The sequence below is a fragment of the Euprymna scolopes genome, chromosome 44, assembly GCF_053919585.1.
Source record: "Euprymna scolopes isolate OS-2025 chromosome 44, ASM5391958v1, whole genome shotgun sequence".
Lineage (NCBI taxonomy): Eukaryota > Metazoa > Mollusca > Cephalopoda > Sepiida > Sepiolidae > Euprymna > Euprymna scolopes.
The window spans coordinates 21,844,907-21,862,351 of NC_136525.1; the positions used below are offsets into that span (position 1 = coordinate 21,844,907).

A 17,445-nucleotide genomic window follows, 5' to 3' on the forward strand; every position below is an offset into this window, starting at 1 on the left:
GAAGTAAAAAGTTTACGCATAAATTTATACTTTCGTATATTAATTTTATGTGAGTAAATGAAGTAGTTTATATATATATATCACTTCAGAATAATGAAATGCAATAAATCTATTGGTATACAAATTCAGTGATTATCGATCTTACAAAATATTATTAGATGTAATATTTTATATAAGACAATAAATAAAATTGCTCAATATCCAAGATAGAGCAAATAAATCATAATTTAGGTATTCAAATTTTATGATTTGGAGCTGATGCATATTTCGCTATAGAGGCCTCACTCATGTACGTCAAAAAAAAAAAAAAAAAGCCACCGCAGTCTTTTTTTCAAATTTTCATCTTTGTTTTATTAAAAAGTTTTGTTTGAAAAAATATATATAATTTCCTATCGTTGCATTTAATCTCTTAAGTCGTAAAAAATGTAAGAAAAAGTTGACGCAGCTTACAACTATCGTCGCATTTTCATTTTTTTTTTTTAATGTTAAAAACTAGATGTTGGTGTTATTCATATTATAAGTTTTGTTACAGTAAAAAAAAAAAAAAAAGTCGCCGCGTCTTTAACAGTTTCATCCTTGTTTTATTAAAGGGTTTCATTCTTGATATTTTTTTAGGGTTAAAGACTAATTTAATCTATTTATTGCGGACTATTATCCTCATGATAATAGTCCGCAATAAATAAATTAATAAATAATACTCATCTCAATAATGAATTCCAATTAAATAATATAAGGATAATTTGTTAAAAATCTTACCATAACATTTACTTTTTAATTAAGAAAAAAAAAAGCTGCCGAACTTTTTTTAAAAATATTTTCATCTAACGAAAATATTGTGGGTTTGTTGTGTTTCTCTTAATAGTCGCGTAAAGACTATATTTTGTATTATTAATGTTATAAATTTTGTTATATTAAAAAAAATTCGTTGCAGCTTTCTTTTTTTTAATGTTTTGATCTAAAAAAATATATATATATATATATATATATATAGCGTCCTAAATTATGAGATGAAAAAATGAACGAATCTCAAAGTAAACAAGAGTTGTCTCCCTCTGCACAGTGGCAAACTGTAAACCAGCGCCAAAATTTCTGCCTGTTTCTGAATAAAACTTGTCGAAATTGTTGCAAGCTTGGTCATAAAATGTTGCATTGTAGAAGCAAATTGCAAAACAAAAAACAGAATCAGACAGACAAAATCCGATGAAAAACAAGACTAAAATTCACACAAATATGCAGTAGTCAAGATAATTACTATAATAGAAATTACAGTTAGATACTGGGTCAAACCTTATAAATTTTGCATACGTGGAAGAAACTCAACAAACCAACTTTGCAGCAAACACTAAAGTCAGCCAGCATGGTGACTTGCAATAAGGTTAATTTTATTGAAGAATTATATTTACCAGTAAATTTCAACGGTACTATTAAAAAAATTAAAAGCGTTTGTTTTAAAAAACTTCTAAAAATCTATTTGATAAGGACTGGATGAATAGTTTTAAACTTTGGAATTTATTAACCTTTGGAATTTATAAATGAAACCTTTGGAATTTATTAAACTTTGGAATTTATTAATGAAACAAATGCAAGACAGACAAAATCCAATGAAAATAAGACTAAAATTTATACAAATAATTGGAATTTATTAATGAAACCTTTGGAATTTATTAAACTTTGGAATTTATTAATGAAACAAATGCAAGACAGACAAAATCCAATGAAAATAAGACTAAAATTTACACAAATATGCAGGTATCAAAATAACAGAAATTACAGTTTGACATAGAATCAAACCTTATAAATTTGCAACAACTCAACAAACCAACTTTACAGACAACACTAAAATCAGTCGGCACAGTGACTGCCAATAAGATTAGTTTTATTGGAGGATTATATTTATTCGTAAATTTGAATGGTAGTCTTAAAAAATTAGAAGCTTTTTTTTTTTTTTTAAAGTCTGGAAATCTATTCGATAAAAACCAAACAGTTTTAAACTTTGGAATTTATCGACCAAAATTTTTAATCAGAAAATATATAAATTGAAGAAAATTAAAAAAATGAGAACGCACTATGCAAAATCTCTCCGAAATCAAGCCGTTTATAAAAAACAACCCAAGACTTATCAAATGAATTGCATATCGTAAATATAGGAAGACATTAAAAATAATAATGCGTATAATTTGAAAATACGTTGAACAATAATGCTGCAACAATTAAAAAGTGAGCAGAAAATAAAAACTTCAAAGAGAATTGCATAAAAAGGAAGTTCGTATTTACAATACCTCCTCACGGGAGCTAGACGCTAGGGTCGTTTTTTTTTTAACGTGGAGAAAAGCAACAAAAATTAAAAAAAAACTCAAACAAAAAGATGTTGAAGCATTAAGGAAAATGCAGAAACCAATATCCACCCAAGCAATAAGTAGGATCGACAAATACAAAGATGCTTCGACTAAACCAACATCTAACATTTCAGTTTCTTTGTATAAACGTAGAAATACTAAATGAACTGAACTTACACAACGGAATTAAGATGCCATTCAGAAACTAATGAATGATATTATTAAAGAAACGCAGACCTTAACTCAAATAGTAAAGGGGTAGCGAAATCGGGTATATCATACAAGATACAAGACATGCCCATAAACCAGTTAAAAAACAAAAATGTCACTTAGATGATACTAAAGACGTATTACAAAATACAGGAAAAGCTGATTGATGCCATCTTTGAGACGTTTGATCTCGACTCACCCCAACCAAAACAGCGACGGTCGGACAGAAAGGGAAAATTCATTGATCCACTCACCATCAACCCAAAAGATATTCACAAGTGAATTAATTCCTTTTTTTTTTTTTTAAATTTTTACATTGGTAATTAATGGTATATAATGTTATACCCATAATTATAAATAAAGCAATTTTTGTAGGAAATCTTAAGTGGGAGAACCCAATACAAAGGCTGGGACATGTAAGCGAGCAGTTTCCATAGACAGTGTAAGGGTTTTGTTCCTACTCTCTCTCCTCTTCCCCCAATTCAAAATTCTGCCCTCCCTTCCTTCCCCCCACTCCTTGTTAGTAAACATAAAATATATATATATTTTTTTTTTAATCATTCATCAGTTGGACAGCAAATATCGACTAATCCCCTCATTTAAAAAGGCTCTATTAGGTTGAAATAAATTTATGAGATCGGATTAAGTTTTTGATTGTTTTGTTTTTTTCTTTTAACTTATAAATATACAAGTTGTCTTAAGTTACCAGACTTTTTGTACAGGAATTTAAAATTGTCGTAGACTTTTAAAAATTCTGTGTGTTATTGCTATACATCTTAGGAGATAACGGACTAATTTTTATAATTTCAGGTTCAAGCAAACAGCTACAGCAGGAATTGGAATACACCCTACTAAAGACTGATTGTCATAGCTGAGACAATAAGTGCACAGTTTGATGTCAGTGTGGAATCTGTACACACAATTATTTGCAAGGAACTGAGGATGCAGAAGATTTGTGCAAAGTTTGTCCCAAGGGTGCGCAGAGAAGATCAGAAAGAAAGACGTCATGACAGCAGAGAGATGGTTGAGCTGATCAATTCAGATCCTGCAGTTCTTGACGTTCTGGTGATCTGTGCTGAAAACCAGATCTACTGCTATGACCTAGAGACCAAGAGACAAGTGGAAGCATGCTGGCTCTCCCAGACCCAAGAAAGGCAATAAACTTACGATGAACCCTTATTTTGACAGCATAGGCATGATCTACATGCACTGGATTTCGACTGGACAGACAGTCAACAAGGAATATAATGTTGAGGTTTTAAGGGAGTTCAGGAAGAGATTCTATCAGAACAGGCCAGCACTCTTCAAATCGGATCAGTGGCATTTCCACCAGGACAATGCACCAGTCCACAACTCCATCCTTGTCACAAATATTTGACCAAGATGGGCATCAAAACAGTTCCCCACCCTCCCTATAGTCCAAACCTTGCTCCCTGTGACTTTTGGTTATTCCCTAAGCTTAAGGAAAACCTTGAAGGCTGTCGTTATGAGACAATTGAGGCGATGAAAGAGGCTGTGATGAGGGTCATAGATACGCTCACACAAGAGGACTTCCATGGAGCCTTCCAGAAGTTGTTGGAACGGTACAACAAGTGCATTGCAGCCGGGGGAGATTACTTCAAAGGGGACTAGAGTTTCATGTGTGTACTATCAATAAAAGTGCTCATACGAAAAAAGTCTGGAAACTTATTTAAGGCACCATATATATATATATATATATATATATATATATATATATATATATACACACACACACACAGCCAATCATCAGATCAAAATGGTTTCAACTTGTGTTTCAATGTTACAATCGATGCCTCCGTTCAGTCTCAAAAGACAAAGGATACCCCCGGTAGAGGCAGCTGTGCATGCGATTTGTGAGGCAAGTGTTGCGCAATCTCTAACCACACCTCTCCTGAATCGGCACTATTTGGGTTCAGTGTCAAAGAGAAGTCCAGAGCGACTGGAAATAATGCCGAGATAAGCAGAGAGCACATACATAGAAGTCCCAAATGGTCACCCACTTAGTACTGACCAGGTTCAACGTTGCTTAACTTTGGTGATCCAGCAGGAACTGGTGTGTCAACATGATTATGCCGTTACAATAGCATAATTAAATAATACCCAATGTTGCTTTAGATGTTTGATTTGTAGGTAAAACCTGTATTATTTAAGCATTATTTCCTCCATAATCACCTCAGTGAACTGATTTGGTTGTTTCTGTTTTACTGCATATCAACCCTTTCCAGGTTATTTAATGCCAAATCCAATAACTAAAAAAAAAAAAAAAAAGAAAAAAGAAAGTTTTTATGCTTCAAGTTCTTTATATTGTCTAATATCTATTCACGGGGTTTGCTTTGGTTATTTTGTTTCATGACATATCGACCATTTTTTAGTTATTTAATGCTGAATTCAGTAACTTTGGAAAAACATTTTATGCTTCAGTTCTTTCTGCATTCAAATATTTATTCAGTGTGTTTGGTTTGTATTTTTTGTATAAGAAAATTGTTGTTATCGCAGAATATGACCGAATTATGCAAAGAAAAAGGAAAAAAAAACCCCAATGACATTAATCCTTTATGATCTGGTTGTGCTAATTCGTTCAGTCGTAAATAAATGAATTATATGGCATAAATAGAGTGGAAATTGATTCAAACACACCTTGTACATATTAGTTCAGTATCTGGGTAGATGCTAGATACTCTAAATTGTAATTGTCCATAGCTTACATTTAGTATGCTGCCATGTAAAATTAACTATTTTTTAACCATCTACATCATAATTCATGTCATAAAGGGTTAATATTTTGTTTTGAGGTCAGAAAGCTGGAGGTTGATTTGGTAGCAACTACCAAATCAACAGAGGTGGTGACTCTTGTTCAACCTTTGAAAGTGTTCATAGCAACTGTCACGGGTTCAATTATATACCTTCTAGGAAGGGCGCGAGATTGCTTGAGATTTTAGTCCATAACAGATGTTTCTTTGACTGGCTATTATGGATGCTATCTCGGATGAGCTTATGCCCTACCCCTCTTAAAATGCTTTGCATCCTCCTGGAAGAGTTTCAAGATTAAACCTGGTGGAACAGCTTTGAAGTACTGTGATCATATTTGAGTTGATGAATCTCTGTTCTATTTGAGAGTTCTTGATAATTTTCAGAACTGTATCTGTAATTTTATTGCCCCCCTCCACATCCTTTTAATTTGCACCCTCTAACAGATGATATTACTAGTTTCAGTCTTTTCTAGAAATACTATAACGTCATGCATTATTTAGTACTGTCTAGTCTATTTCTTGCCTCCTTTGTTCCAGTATGTTTGACTTGTTGGTCTAGTGATCTTCATCAAATCGCTATTTTGACACTTTGTTATAATACAAATAGCTTTCTATTCTGGTAGCCTTTTTTTTCTAAGAACTGTGGGCTTGAAGAGCTCTCTTCCTACTGACTGTTTTCCTCCTACTTATGTTGTATTTCTATTGTGCTTAAAAGAATGATGCCACGATGATATATACAAAAATATAACAATGTATCTTTATTGTTGGTTGGAAATGCATGCACAGAAATTCAACAGATTGATTTTTCTCAAACCGAAATCATCAACCAACAATATCCATTTTGGGTTGTTGTTATATAATATTGGGACAGCATAATCACTCTTGCCACACCTCAAGAGTGTTTTATTTGACCACTGTCATTTCAATGAATTGACCTGACTTTGGTTTGACTTGATTACATCTGTGAATACATTTTGCTGAAAATGACCGTTCAAATATCCAACATTAAATTTATCTTTTTGACAATTGATCATGTTTGTTGTTTCTTTCCATGCAGATTTCTGGTGTGAGGTTCATTATTTTTATTCAAATGACCTTTTGATACATCCAATAATTATTTTATATTGTTCCTAATATAGCATCACCAAGTGCACCTGTTCTTGTCAAGAATAATTTCTCGGTACACATAAATATTTAACAATGAAAACCTTGTTTATGACTTTGCTCTCCTAACAAAACAGGATGTTTAATTCTTTTTTTTATTTTTTTATTTTCTTTCTGTGAAGATTGTAATGAGCCAGGAGATTAGGGTTCAGTTCTCAGTAAAATCATATGAAAGACTGAAAAAAAAAAAAAAAAAAAAGGTACTTGGAGCTCCCTTATTAAACATTCAACATATAAGGATCAAGGGTAAGTGGAGTAATACTAAGAAGAGAGTGGACGTTCTCTTGCACCTTGGTGTAGTAGCTAATGAAAAAGGAGCCTTTGGGCTTCCCTTGACTATGGTTAACGATTTTCATAGTCTCTGTTCAATCTTGAGATACAATAGATACCTCCTGTAAAGGTGACTGTGCGTGCACTTGTGAAGCAAGGGTCGTGCAATCCACAACTGCACTCCTCCTGAATCAGCACTGTTTAATTCCAGTGCAAAGGAGACGTCCAGGATGACTAGAAACAATGCCGAGATGAGCGGAAAACACATTCAGCACCTGGTATTACTAAATGGTCACCCATTTTAGTATTGACCAGGCTCAACATTGTTTAATGTGCATATATATATATATATATATATATATATATATATATATATATATATAAGTACATAGGTTTAATAAAGTATGTTGATAAACCCCTTAGCAGGAGTTAAACACACATTCATTTTTTGGAAAGGAAACACAAATAGAGGTGAAAGTCCTTAATCCACAGAGTTTCGAAGAAATACTTTCCTTCTCATCAGAGATAGCAAAATGCATAAAAAATTTTGCCTGTAAAGTATTTAGAGAAACTAAGTATGAAAAGGAATCATACTAGCATCAATGTGAAATGTAGAACAATGAAACAAATGGAGTAAAAAGAAAAAATTGGATTCATGTAAGAATGTGTTCCCATGGTTTTGTTCAAAATCAGGTGAATCCAAGAAAGTGGTAGAGATAAAATATCTATGTTTATAGTAGTCCGAGTGCATGTTGTTGGAGATTATAAATGGTCCAAAGAATAAATTTATTAATGAATAGGCACAAATGAAGAAGTCCAGTCTGCGAGGTTATCCAAAAAGATGACGATTTGAAGAATAAGTGTAGAAAGTTATCATGCGGTGGATTTAGTTCATTCAAAGGTGTGGGGGGTATTGGTCTAATGTCAGGGCAGTTCAACGCCGTGGAGTAAGGGAAGATGATGATCTGGTTGTCATGACAACCTATCTTTGCAAAAATAGTAATTAGGGCAGTGAGGAAGGAGTGAAGTCGAATAGGTGAGTGGGTATGATTTGGTAGGATTATGGGTAGCGCTAATATTAAAAATATATATATATATATATATATATAATCAGGCAAATATATATAGAAGTATAGCTTTAATGAGTTTCAAGATGAAACATAAATGTTTGGTTGTGCAATCCCTAACTACTCATCTTCTGGTGGCACTGTTTGATTCTAGTGGCAACATGTCAGGATGACTGGAAACAATGCGGAGATAACTGGAGAACACATACAGCACTTGGTATTACCAAATGGTCACTCATGTTAGTACTGATCAGACTCAATGTTGCTTAACTTCAGTGATCTAATAGAAACCAGTGTGTAAACGTGATTATGCTGTATATCAACCACTTTACTTTTTTACTACTTCTATACGATCTTCAATGTCGTTCTTCTATGAAGCGAGATGGATTTTTAATCACAGACAACTTTTGCTATATATTGGGACCCTATACCGGTAGGTAGAAATTATGTCAACTAGTATGAATTCAAAAACTGTTTCATTAAGTACAGCAAACAGAGATGGACCGAGTACAACTAACGAGTGAGACGATAGGGGTTAAGCGTAAGCTCACTAGAAAAACACGTTAGACGCAGATGTCAAATTATTTGATAAAAATGACATCACATATTCAAAACGGGACAGAGTTCGAGGCAGTTTGTGATGAGGAAGCAGACATACTAGACATACCCAATAATCTAGGTTTCTAAATGGATTTCCTTATAATTGTCCGTTCGTCAATCATTTCTTTAAGGTTAAATAAAAAAATTAAATAAGAAATTAATTTTAGCCTTTCCTCTATGAATAAATTTCAGTCTCTCCCCTTTGTGAACAAACTTCTCTCCCCAATAAAACCTTTAAAACTGCCAACAAATCTCCTTGTGTTTCCATACATGAGTTTTATTCATCTTAAGTTGTTAAAAGAATGCAACAATACAAGAAAGGACACATATGGAAAAGTGTCAATCAAGAATGAAAACCAGAATACACAAATATGTAAAACAAAGACTTGATTGGGTTTCTTGATCGCTTACTGGCAAAAACCACACATGTGCAGCACATGCACGTGTGTGTGCTCCTCATGTGCTGTCCTTTGTTGAACACGATGATTGCTCATTGAGATGTTAGACTTTAATTATAATGGAGAACGGATATTTTCCCTACTGTTAGAAGATCAATACCGAAAAAAGCTTAAAATCAAACAAACGTGCATTTACTGAGTAGAGAAATGTAGAGATTTTGGCGCTGTTAATGGAACTAATTACACAAGAACACATCGACAACTACAAGCAGAAGAATAAACAGAAATAACTCAAGAACAGTGCTAATGGAAACGGCAGCCAATAGCAAAAAAGATATATACAGCCGTCAAACAATGCCAAAAAGTCTCATCATGTTTTGTCTGGTGATCTTCACGTTGGAAGATTTATAAATAAATGTAGAATAAAATTAAAAAAAATACTAGCAAGCCATGTTGTTTTGTTTTCCCATAACTTTTAAAAGGATAAAAATTTGACTATTATATTTATTGAAGTTTTCTACAAATTGACTTGACAATTTATTTTGAAAAAAAAAAAAAAAAAAAAAAAAAAAGAAAGAAAGAAAGAGCCACCCTGTTTTTTGCTTCCCTCCATAACTTTTGAAAAGATAAAAATTTGGATATTAAATTGATTGAATTTTCCTACAAATTTATTTTACTAAAATTTTCATACAATTGATTTTGAAATTAAAAAAAAAAAAAAGAAGTTTATTTCGATTATTCAAACTATTTTCTATAGATTGTAAAATTGAAAGGCGTAATGTAACAAAGGTTTCCCTGTGGAGGTTGCCGTTTGTTTTGTTGAGATATGTGAGCACTAATGATGGTCTAAGAAAAATAAGTACATATATGGTAAATATATATATCTTTGTATCATTTGTTAAATCTGGATGAAACCTATATACGATATACCTATTATAACGTGTTTATATTTTTAAATTTATATAGTGATGAAAGAAATGATGATGTAAAAAAAAAATGCGTGATGACGAACAAGAAGCATTCAGAAAGTGTTGGGGTGCTTTTCCAGAAGTCTGTATTATGTACGTATTCATGATGGAAAGAAAATATTGAATTCTAAAAATCACGTACATTAATCAAGTAGTTTTATTTTTATAAGAAAATCATTTTTAAGCGATTAATGAGAAATCATAGCCATTACAACAAAAATTTTATCAAGTTTGAATTACGTTGTCTCTGTTATTTTAAAAAATTGTTTTTAAAATGGCGTCGCAAGATAGTTTTCCTTGATTAGCTATAAAATTTTATTTTCTTATAAGCAGGACCTGTGGAAATTCTACAGCGGTTCTTTCTTATGTAATATATTGATGCTAGCATTCTGTGGATGTTCAATGTAAATGGAGACGCCCTGATATTATTGTAGCTCTTAAGCTAGCAGGGATGCCCGGCATAGCCAAGTCGTAAAATACGTTTAAATATATTTTAATTTATGCAGATTTCGTATATATTATTATAGTCAATTTTCTATCGATTCTTATATATCATAAAGTTCTAATTTCAAAAATAAAAAAATATATATCCATTTGACTTGGGTGCATCAGCTTGAATTGAAACCGAAATCAAAACTCATGAAGAAAAAAAAAAGAATATATATTTGGTAAAACTGGTAATTAGTAAAAACCTGAAGAGAGTGCTCAATACTATTGCAGAGCAAATATGTGTTTTATTTTTTTTTATTACCGTTTTATCTGTTTGGTTACATATGTTTCGGATGTTGGACCATGTTTACGATCCAACAGCCTCGTCAGACCTTACAGAAATGGTTGTTAACAAACAGATTAAACGGTAATAAAAAAAATAAAACATATATATATATATATATATATATATAACTCGAGTCCCTTCAACTATAATCGAAACTGAAACTTATGAAGAATGCTTGGTAAAATTATTTATAAACAAAAATAGATAATTTGAGTGCCATCAGCTATGATTGAAACCGAACCCAGAACTTACGAAGAATTCTAAGTAAGATTATTTATTACAAGAAATGGAAGGTCATAACAATTAAATGACAGTCACTCGGAAGAAAAAAAAATGTAACAAAATAACACACATGCTATCGTATTAATATACAGACTTATAAATGCAACTACTGGATCAATTTGTGTGATTTTTGGAATATATTTTCTATCCGTCATGAGTATGTACATAGTGTAGATTTTTCTTTATTTTTGTTTTATTAATATAGGGGACATTCTGGAAAAGCACCGCTTTTTTTTTTTTTTATATATAGATGGATGAATGACTATGTTAGAAATACATGAATAAATTTTGATGAGATTCAAAATAGGTGTATTTAATCATTTTTTTTTTTTTTTTTTCAAATATTACCAGACAAAACACAATAGAAACCATGAAACTGTCAAATATTGAGTTGACACTGGAAGGAAAAAAAAAAAAAAGAAAAAAAAGGGGATCAATTAGGTTTTTAGGACTCCAGAAATAAGCAAGCATGAAAGTAAAAAATTGGGTTGTACACTTTTTTCTTTTTTGTTTTCTTTTTCTTCAGGATTGTTTTGCTTTTTATCATATTAGGGAAAGATTTATTTTGAAGAAAAGAAGGAGTGGAGGATATCAAACATTCATTTTTTGGTGTGTTTGTACTAGTGATTGGACGATTCTGTCTTAAATTCTTGATTTTGATACAATTACCGATTCCGATTCTTTTATAAATTTCTAAATATTTAACTATACCGTTGTTATCCCCCCCGGTTACCGTAAAAACATGTTAAATGTGCAGATATTTTCTCAAGCATAAAAACACACTTGTGCGGGGATGATCTAGTTTTTAGTTTTACTCGTTGTTTAAAGTCAATAAATATTTATTATTTTATTATTACTAACAGCATTGGAAAATTTTATTTTAAACAAAATAAAATAAAAAATTATAATTAAAGGAATTGTTTTTGGCATTGGAAAATAGGCACAATTTTTCCCCAGTTCCGATATAAAAAAAAAAAAGTTCTGAATTTTTGCGATTCCAGTTAAACATCCCAACATAAGCAATAATAATAATCATATATGTATATATATACTAGTGATGTGACGATTCCATAATTTTTCCCGATTCCAATACAATTACCATTTCCGTACTAAATTCCCAATTCCGATACAATGACAGACTCCGATTCTTTATAAATCTCTAATTATTTAATTGCAACCTAATTGATCTAAGAGAGTGTTTTGCTCCCCAATTGGGGAGGTTCAGACTTCTCAGGGACCTGAAGAAGGTCGGGTAACTATGCTAAGATTGTTTAATTAATCCCGGACGATAGCGGATATCACAAAGACTTGAATTGAAATATATAGATATATTTTGCTTTGTTTGAAAAATCAGATATATATTTTGTGTTATTGTCAAACTCAAAGATATAATTGTTATTTTGTGTTAGAAAACAGGAAATGCCAGACAATGTACAAACGAGATTGTACTTGTTGGCCTGAAGAATCCGGTACCAGGGGTTCTGAATGACAAGGTTTAACCTTTAAGGTCATGGGAATAGATATCATTTTTTGGTCCCAAATCACAAAGCTGGTAATATTGGTGAATTGCACACCCGCAATTTGGGGTTTTTCCCAAATGCGTGTCGTAATTTGATTGGCTAGGGAATTTTCCACCTCGAACACACACCCCACTATATAATGCTAGTGTCGTGCGAAATTAGTCAGATTCCAGGTTGATTTCAGATTGCACAGAGTTGACTGGAATCTCGCCGTTCCCAACGACTGACCACACACCCCTCCTCCGACTTGTCTGAGTGCCGTCTGCGAAGACCCGAAATTTGAGACTTTGAAAAACATGCTAAGAACTGGAACAATATATTATAAAAAGACTGTAAATATTTTTGTGAATTTAATTTTCGTAGAATAGAATTTTAAGTGTCTATTTTCTTTCTTGCTTGCGTGAGCTTTGCTATTCGTTTTCAGCATCCCAGAACCTGATGTGACCGTCTCTCGGAGGTTTAGATGACATAAGCCGAGTTTTTTTCCGAAGACGACGATCAGGGGTCCTTGTGTGACCTCCTAAGAGAGGTGGGCCACATAATTACAAAGTTGTTATTTCTTTGCGATTATCATAAATACACATGTAAATGTGTATCTATTTTCTCAAACGTAAAAAAAAAAAACACCTATGAGGGAGGTGATCTATAGATTTTAGTTTTACTGGTAGTTTAAAACCAATAAATATTTATTATTACCAGTGGAAGTTTTTGTTTTAAACAAAATCAAATACAAAAAAGATAATTTAAGGAATCGTTTTTGGCATCAGAAAATAGCCACAATTTTTTCTGATTTTGATTTTTCCGGTTCACAATTAATCGACCTAAAACTAGTTGGGCATAATAATATTAATCATAATATTAATAATAAAAATAAAAATAATAATAATCATAATATTTATAGAATAATAAAAATAATTATATTAATAATCATAATATTAATAATAATCATAATATTTATAAAAATAATAATAAAAATAATTATATTAACAATAATAATCATAATATTAATAAAAATAACAAAATAATAATAAAAATAATCATATTAATATTAATCATAATAATGATAATAAAAATGATAATAATAATAATCATATTAATATTATTAACATTAATAATGATCATATTAATATTAATAATAAAAATAATGTTAAAGGGATCAAAATTGGGGTCAAAGTAAAAAAAAAAAATGACCTTTGTGATCTCTACCAAATTACTCAGCCAATTTGGTCAAAGCATTTGAAATTTTACATAAAGTGTATCCAGACATAGGGCAAGCTTTTTAATCGATTTTTGGCCAAATATTTTGCTACCAAAGGGATCAAAGTTCAAAACATTTGACATTTGTGATCTCTAGCAAACTAATCAGCCAATTTTGGGGTCTAAACATTTTAAATTTTTACATTAACGTATTACGGTATTCAGACATGCAGCAAGCTTTTTAATCAGTTCTTGGGAAAAAACGCGGCTGCCAAAGTTCATTCTTGAAAGAATTGACCTTTGCAGACTTTACCAAATTCCTCCGCCAATTTTGGGTCTGAACACGAGTCAAACTTTTTAATATATATATATATACATATATATATGCACATGAAGTTATGAACAGTACATAGGGCTCTAGCAAAGCCGGGCTGAACTGCTAGTTCATAATAGAACTCATGAAGGTAAAGGTTAAAGTGGTGTCACTCGAAGTCTGCCATTTTCTAAGTGAAGCCAACCTGGGGTCCGTATTCCTTACTTGGTCCTTAAAAAGTTTTGTATATCAAAGAAAAACGCATTAAAAAGTAAATATTTACTATCTCTCCTTTTTTTTTTCCTTAAAATAAATCTTTTCCCTGCATAGAAAATCAATCATGTTTTTTATTTGTTTCCAATGTGTGCATGTCAACAAGAAGGAACTGGGGTAGACCCGAATTTGTTACTTTCATCCTCAATTACTTCTGGGGTTCTTCAAATCTAATTAATCAAAAAAATAAAAAATAAAATAAAATGAATAAAAAAAATAATTTTGAATCGCTGTAGCAGCCTCTGAGATACAATATTTTCATTGACTTTTTTAACGGCACTTTTCCTAGCAAGCGAGAGCACAGGCCTTAATAAAAAAAATAAAATAAAAAAAATAATGCAAAACAGTATACAAAAAAAAAAAAAAAAAAATAATCGTTAGCGAGAAGACAGCAATCGGCACAGGGGCGGTTCCCACCTAATTCTTGCCAGTTGATCCTTGCTGCCGGTGACACTTGACTCCGCGCTGTTTGTCCCAGCGTTTTTCAGGCTGCTGCCGCTGCAATCCACAATTGTTGAAGAGGTATTGGTGTTGCCACCCCGTGCGTCACCAGTGATGCCACAGCTTGCCAGGTTAGCCACAGTCGCCGTTGTCCCCCCAATGCAGCAACTGTTGGCGATGTGACTTAACATATCAGTCGTGGAACTTAGCAGCTGCTCGCTTAGCCTAAAACAGTAACCAAACCACTTGTCTAATTTGGAAAATCGACACAAGATTTCTTATATAAGGAATCTATGTGCATATATATGCACACACACACATTATATATGTATAGAAACATATAAGGAATCTATGTGCATATATATGCACACACACACATTATATATGTATAGAAACATGTACACATACTTACATATACACACTAAATTGAATATAACTGTTTTTTAAAAGCCTGTGCTATACCTCATTTGATTCACCCTTTATTTCTCTATAATTTTACCTGTTCATATTTGATTTTTAATTGAAGTATTCTAGTGTTCACGTCAATTTAAAAAATTAACTCCAAATCAAGAAGGTAAAAGGAAACTCCGCACAATGGAAAATTATTATTTAAATGTAACTTTAGAACATTAATGCAACACAAACACAACAGGGGTCCATCCTAGGCCCAACTCTCTTCCTGATTTACATAATTGATCTTCCAAATCACATCCTTACATCATAGACATTTATGCTGACAACACTACAATCTATGGTAGCACATCAAAGACCGTAAATGACCAAGTTCTCTCTGATTCTCTCTTCTCTGATCTTGAGCATGTGGTACAATGGGGAAAGAGGTGGCTGGTTACTTTTAATGCATCTAAAACCAAGCTTCTATCTCTACACCATCTACGCTCTGATGCCAATCTGCCATCGGTTGAAATGAATGGCTCTCGTCGTGGGGAGGCTCCATGTTTTGACAAACTTCTGGGTTTGACCTTTACTCCTGACTTGAAATGGAACACATACATCAAATCCATTGCCAAGGTCACTGGAAAAATGGTGGAATCCTTCTACCGCTCCAGTAGATATCTCACTCCTGATGCAATTCTCTACCTATATAAAAGCCAGGTAGGCCAACGATGGAGTACTGTTGCCACCTCTGGACAGGAGCTGCTAGAAGCAGCTTATCCTGTCATGATAAAGTTCAAAATAGATTTCGTAGCTCAGTGAGGGATGCCCTTTTCTCTTCCCTGTAAACTCTTTTCCACAGAAGAGATGTTGTGTTTTATTGTTATTTTCATGGTAGATGGTCCCCCCTCGCCAAACTTTCACAAAAAACACTCATCTAGCTGAAACCACTATCAATAATTTCCCACACTTTATCTGTACCTAAAACTAAATGAAGATTCCATGAATAAAACTTCTTTCTTAGAACTGCACACCTGTGGAACTCTTCCGTTTGCCTGCTTTCCAGCTGACTATAATTTGATTGTTTTCAAGTCCAATGTAAACAAGTTCTTTATGACCGTCCCCCTAAGTAATCCAATTTACAAAATTTCCACTACTTACGATTACTATGTTATAATCCCATCGACTAATGTATACCATTAACCTTTATCCTAGAATGGCCTCTGGGCCTTGATAAATGGTGATTACTGTGTAAAAAACAAAACAAAAAAAACACAATAAACTAGTTATCATTTAGTAGCATAGCCCTTCTGCAATTTGACAGCCTGCAATCTTTTGGGTATTCTTTGAATTAATCTGCGGCAATACTCCGGTTAAAAGGCATCCCATTTCTCTTTAATTTTTGTCCAAAGTTCTTTCAGATGAAAAATTTTATCATTGTGTAGCTGTTGTTTGATGTAATGCCATACGTTTTTGATAGGATTGAGGTCTGAAGATTATGCAGGCAAACACGGAATATCATGCTTTTCAAGGAACATCTTTACATTGCCAGCTGGGTGAATGGGAGCAAGAAGATGGGATTATCATTCAAATTCCGACCAAAGTAGGGTAGAAAATGCTGTCAACATATTAATGTACTTGGTTGAATTCAACCTCGCAAGTAAACTATAGGCACTGGATCATTGGTACTAATAACACCCCACACTAAAACTAAACTTCCACCAACTTGCAGCGTTGAAACTGCATATAGGCTTATATTTTTCATCTTTCCTATTGAACTTGCTCGTCATGATCTTCATTGCATTTGATGAAGTCCAGACGGGGCTTTCTGTTCTTTACAGAAATCATTGGCTTGCATCTTCCAACACAGCCTTGCAAATAAAATTCCTTCAATCTGTTCTCAACTGTAGAAAGAGATCACTTTTTAACAAGATTGTTGGATTTGGAGAGCCGTTTAAAATCTGTTTCTCAGGCTGCAGATTTTGATAGCATTGTCTTCCCTGTTAGAAGTAACTCTAGGACAACCAGATTTAGGGGCATCACGAACACTGCCGGTGTTTTGGTGCTGTTGCACAGTCATTAGTACCATTTTCTCATCACATTTCAATTTGCAGCCGATTTCTCGATTGGATGAACCAGAAAGGTGGAGAAAATTGAGCTCCTGACGATCACTAACAGAAATTCGTGGCATATGGGTTAAATGTTATGTTGTATAACTTACAACAACAACAACAATTAGAGATGCTTTATTACCTAAAAGGTGAATATTTTAAGCTGGTTTTCAGCTTATTTGTTGCTGCATAGTTTTTTATTGTCTTCTCGATTTGAAGTTGATTTTTTAAATTGACGTGAACACTAGGATACTTTAAGTAAAAGTCAAATATGAACAGGTAAAATTATAGAGGAATAAAAGGCGAATCAAATGAGGTATAGGTTGTTTAAACAGTTACATTTAATTTAGTTTAAA

The 17,445-nt window shown here is 32.7% G+C and overlaps 1 protein-coding gene across 4 annotated transcripts in view; it reads right to left on the bottom strand.

Annotated features, from left to right (window-relative positions):
* The window catches only part of LOC145268734 (uncharacterized), a 365,002-nt gene that overhangs the window by 61,873 nt on the left and 285,684 nt on the right, over positions 1 to 17,445 (bottom strand). For 2 of the 4 annotated variants that reach the window (XM_080124309.1, XM_080124308.1), the window contains one exon: positions 14,562 to 14,810. The exons of the other annotated variants lie outside the window; for them this stretch is intronic. In XM_080124309.1, the coding sequence (XP_079980435.1) occupies positions 14,562 to 14,810 (249 nt within the window). The remainder of the gene's footprint in view (positions 1 to 14,561; positions 14,811 to 17,445) is intronic. 4 annotated transcript variants of the gene reach the window in all.